This window comes from Diabrotica virgifera, chromosome 9 (genome assembly GCF_917563875.1).
Source record: "Diabrotica virgifera virgifera chromosome 9, PGI_DIABVI_V3a".
Classification (NCBI taxonomy): domain Eukaryota; kingdom Metazoa; phylum Arthropoda; class Insecta; order Coleoptera; family Chrysomelidae; genus Diabrotica; species Diabrotica virgifera.
Genome location: NC_065451.1, coordinates 33,532,595 through 33,537,410, shown reverse-complemented (window position 1 = coordinate 33,537,410; position 4,816 = coordinate 33,532,595). Strand labels below are relative to the sequence as shown.

General features: G+C 31.8%; 1 protein-coding gene across 1 annotated transcript; it reads right to left on the bottom strand.

Annotated features, from left to right (window-relative positions):
* Positions 1-840: 840 nt before the first annotated feature.
* LOC126892686 (uncharacterized) lies at positions 841-4,558 on the bottom strand. Its single transcript, XM_050662321.1, has 2 exons — positions 2,006-4,558; positions 841-1,249 (listed from the first exon to the last, which is right to left on the bottom strand). The coding sequence occupies exons 1-2, from the start codon at positions 4,226-4,228 to the stop codon at positions 1,175-1,177; spliced, it is 2,298 nt and encodes a 765-aa protein (XP_050518278.1). The 5' UTR covers positions 4,229-4,558; the 3' UTR covers positions 841-1,174.
* Between the last annotated feature and the right edge of the window lie 258 nt (positions 4,559-4,816).

The following is a 4,816-nucleotide window of genomic DNA, read 5'->3' as shown; positions in this document are numbered from 1 at the left end:
GATGAGCTGGCCAAATACCCAAGTAGGTGGAGGCCAATAAACTAAAGAAGGAGAAGAAGAATATACCTAAATATAAGGTTGTGTCTAGGTATACGCTAACGTGTACGAAAATAAAAAAGTTAGAGTGTCAGTGATTTCTTATTTTTTATTTGTTTAGTGTTTGTTTTTAAATTAACTATGGAGTGTGGACAATTATTTAGTTCTTTTAATGAGTTTAAGAACATTTTAAAACAGTACGAAAAAGATAAGATACTATAAATTAATATATATTTTTTTAGTTATAAACCAAATAATATTACCGTCCAAGATTAAAATAAAAAGAAGACCTAAAGCTTTCACAATAATAATTAACTTGTTCTGAAGCTATTATCCTTGTGGCATTTTTGTAATCAACTATTCTAAATGGAAACTAAGCCACAATTTAACTAAAAAATTGTTTTTATTAACATTTTGACGTCTAAACCGGATTTCGTTGTCAAAATACAAAATATTATTAAATTAAACAAAAATGTTGTTGCTTAGTAAAAAATTTTTTCTAACAATTTATTGAATCTGACTAATTTTTGTATTTTGACAATGGCATCCGATTTGGACGTCGAAACGTTAATAAAATATTTTTTTTAGTTAAATTGTGGCTTATTTTGCATTTAGAATGGTTGATTATAATAATTCACTTACGTATAAAAATTATGTTAACAATATTTTGTACCTACATGTCATGTCAACTAAATACGTATAATTATTTTGCTAAGCTAAATATATACTTTTATATATAATATACTACATAAACATATCAAAATAGCATGTCCCAAAATATATAGTCACTGCGCAATAGGGTGGTCCTTATTTATAAGGAAAAAAATTTTTTTTCGAATTTTTTAGAAATTATTTGCCAGAATGTACCTTTATATAAGACATGAAAATATAACAAATTTCAGCTCAATCGGTTAATATTAACACGTGCCGCATCGACGCTAAAGTTGTGAGATTCAATGTAAGGCAGTTATTACCTATAAGAACGACAATTTACGCGTACGCTCGACTGTAAACATAAAATTACGCATTTTTTTTTAAACTTTAGTATAAAAACATACTAATTAAAATGAAAACGTAAAATAAAGATATAGTTTATCCTAATACTATATTTTTTATTTATTGAAATGATACCTCCACTTCAGATACATATTTTGGATTTAAGTAAGCCTCCTTTTGTGGCGACTGGGAACTCTCTCCGGTACTCCTGAACAACCTGAATAAAAAAAAATAATATTGAATGTGTTTTCTGAACCTAGCCTATATAATGTGTTCAAGAAAAAAATAACAAAAAATTAAATTTATCTACTCTACGTCATATTATGTATCAGTTTTTAGTTTGTGAAAACTGTCATTATAGATAGCAGTTCGTGAAGGATTTAAAGTGTGCGTGAAGTACCTGTGTATTTTAAATGGGACTAACTGCTAAGAAAAAAATAACAAAAAATTAAATTTATCTACTCTACGTCATATTATGTATCAGTTTTTAGTTTGTGAAAACTGTCATTATAGATAGCAGTTCGTGAAGGATTTAAAGTGTGCGTGAAGTACCTGTGTATTTTAAATGGGACTAACTTTTTCACACACTTTCAATGGGTTTTTCACACACTTTCATATAATCAAATATCCTTAACTTTCGCGTTGTCATGGTGATGACATAATGAGCAATAAATTACAACAAAAATTTTGACAGTTTTGTGGTTTGAAAGAAATTAGAATTTTTAAATGTCAAAGTTCTAAAAATTGTAAATAGAATTGAAATGAATTCCAGTGACGAAGAGTTACAGTTTTTTGATTTATTTATCGTAGAGTAGATAAAATATTGTATGAAACTGTGCGTGAAGTACTTTTTGCGAACTTACGCGATGTAGAGCACTCGCTATCGCTCGTACTCTAAGTATCGCGTGCGTTCGCAAAAAGCATACTTCACGAACTGTTTCATAAATAACTATTGTTTATACATACTACATACCTGTATCAAAAATTGTTTTTGATGTTCATTTTTCGTCATTTTTTCATTGTAATCCTCAATCAACTTGACTCCTCTTTCTGCAATATCATTTGTACATTTTAAGGTTGAAATGATATTTTTTCCTGTGCGATAATCCTCTCTGTTTTCCCAATTCAGCGGATCGTCCTGAAGAAATTCAACACAAATACCGAATCGTTTAAATAACTGAAGTGAATTGGCGGACAATAATTCAGTTGGTAGATCTTTTTGAACAAAATTTTGGACATCTCGGATTTGCAACGATAGTTTTTTCTCAATGACTTCTGTCTCTTCATTTTCTTCTTCTTTTTCATTCACAGTCTCTATGTTTTTACTTGCACATTCCATAATTTTTTGAGCCATTCTAATTTTTTCAACTCTCTCAATTCTATCGTCAAATATTGCCATGGCAGCACACTCTTCACTTAGATACCATAAATGGTTTAAAAATTTTGTTATTGCAATGGTTGCAATGTTTTCATTAATATTTTTAAATATAACCAATTTTCTCAAAAAATATATATCATTTAGGGGAGCTCCTGTAGTATTCGTTGCTGAAAACCAGGCCTCTACATAACAGTATACAACGAAAACGCAAATTTCTGCATTCAGTTTGGAATTATCCTTTCTCATTTTCATTTGATCGCGAAATAAAAAAAGTTTTAAACAATAAATCGCTTTAGCCATCCATCTCGCTAAATGATATGCACCGGGGGCCCTAAAACTCACATTTGTTTTATCTCCCAAAAAAATGAGCGTCAATTGCAAAAACTCTTTGTAGTCATCACGTGGTTGCTCTTCTGCAAGTTTCTGTTTCACAAAATAAATAATTTCGGGCGCTACATCTTTCAGTGCATTATAAACGGCTTCATCGCTGGTATAATCTAAAAATTTCATTTTATCAATATTCTTCCAGTTTTCTTTAAGTGCTTTGAATTGAGCAATTTCAGGGCCGGATGTTACAATTGCTTTTGTCCTCGTGAATACACCAGCCAAAACGACCTCAAATATATGGTGTCGGCATGGAAGCCACAAAATATCTCGCCCTAACCTTTGTTGAAGCAGAACTGCAGCTCCTTTTATACGTCCAGTGTTTGATGCTGTAGTATCAAAACAAAAGGCTTGAATTTTTTCGGTTAAATTCCATTCATCAGTGATATGGAACACAGCAGAGCAAACTTCCGATCCTGCTGATGATGCAATTCCAGGTACTCCTAATAATTGTTCAAAATCTAAACCAACCGCGATCACAGGAAGCCGATCAATTTTCTCATTTTTTGTGATATCAGGCAATAATTTGGAATCCCAATGCACTTCAATAAAATTTGCATCATTTCCTACCGATTTTATTGATGAATATTTTATTTTCCGCAAAATCTCTCTATTTCTTTTGATAGACGATCTATTGAGAACAAACTCGGTGATATCTATATTAAGAGCTTCTAGGACGGCAGAAATAATATGCATTGCATCCCTGTCACTCACTTTACATTTGTCCAAGGCAGCGGCCAGGCGAGGTGTCATTAACGTCTTTCGTCCTCTCTTGTTTGAAGATGGACCCTGTTGAGATTCCGATATGAAATATATGTCATCTTCACTGTTGTCTTGATTTATCACTTTTTTCTGTGAATCTTCGTGTTCTTTATCTTCCATTTCAAAATGTCCAATCGAACAACTAGAATTTTCCAACAAATCTTCTTTTCTTTTCAACTCTGCAGCTGTGCGTTCTTCTTTCCGCTTTTCCTTACGTAATAATTTGATATCTACTCCCAACATACAACCTACTCTACCTTTCTCCCTTTGCTTAATTAAAAATTCTCTATCTTCGGCGATTTTAATCTCATTTAACGCATTTAAGGTGGCAATATCGAAAAGGTTGTCTAAAGCTTCTTTAAAATCATTTTCTTTTTCTCTCTGCCGTTCAGTATCTCTATTTTTAGATTTTTCTAAATTTCTGACATTATCGTACAAAGATTTTAATTTCAAAATACAGTTTGAACGGTTTTGAACTGGGATTCTTGCTTTTTTCCAAAAAACGACCACTTCATCAATAACTAAAGCACTGCTGTCATTAAGATTTAAATTTACCACTCTCATGTTATAAAAAAGTACACTCAAAACATCTCGTTTACATGGTAATTTACTACCGCAGATTTGATTTTTCATCACTCCAACTAGATAAATATTGTTCCGCAAAGTGGACATTTCAGCACTTTTATCAATTACTTATATAGCACGTCTTTTCTTATGCACTTCAAGTACGAAACTAAAACGAATGTAGCATTGAACAAATAATATGTAAAAACAAAATTGACTTGTCGAGACTTGTAGTCGCGCTTGTAGCGAATTCGAACGCACTTGGCGCCGACTCGTCGTAGCATGTTAGACAGTCAGATGCATGAAACTTCAAGGCCAATGCGGCACGTGTTAATATTATCGGATTGAGCTGAAATTTTGTATTTTTAATGTTTTGGTGTAACTGAACAAAATTACAAATAATTTTGAAAAAATATGAACTTTCGAAAATAAGGACCACCCTACTGCGCAAGCTAAATAATGACGACACTGGCTTGATGAAGTTTAATTCGCGTCTACCTAACTTTTTTATTTGCGTACACGTTAGCGTGTACCTAGACACAGCGAAATATAACAATAATCAAAACTAATGCAAAACTATGTGACATCACGGGCCGTTTGAACTATTTTATACCGAAGAAGACTTTAAATATGTATTTCTAAGTTATTACGAGTTTTTAAAGCGTGAAATTTTGGAAATCTCATTTTTAAATAAAA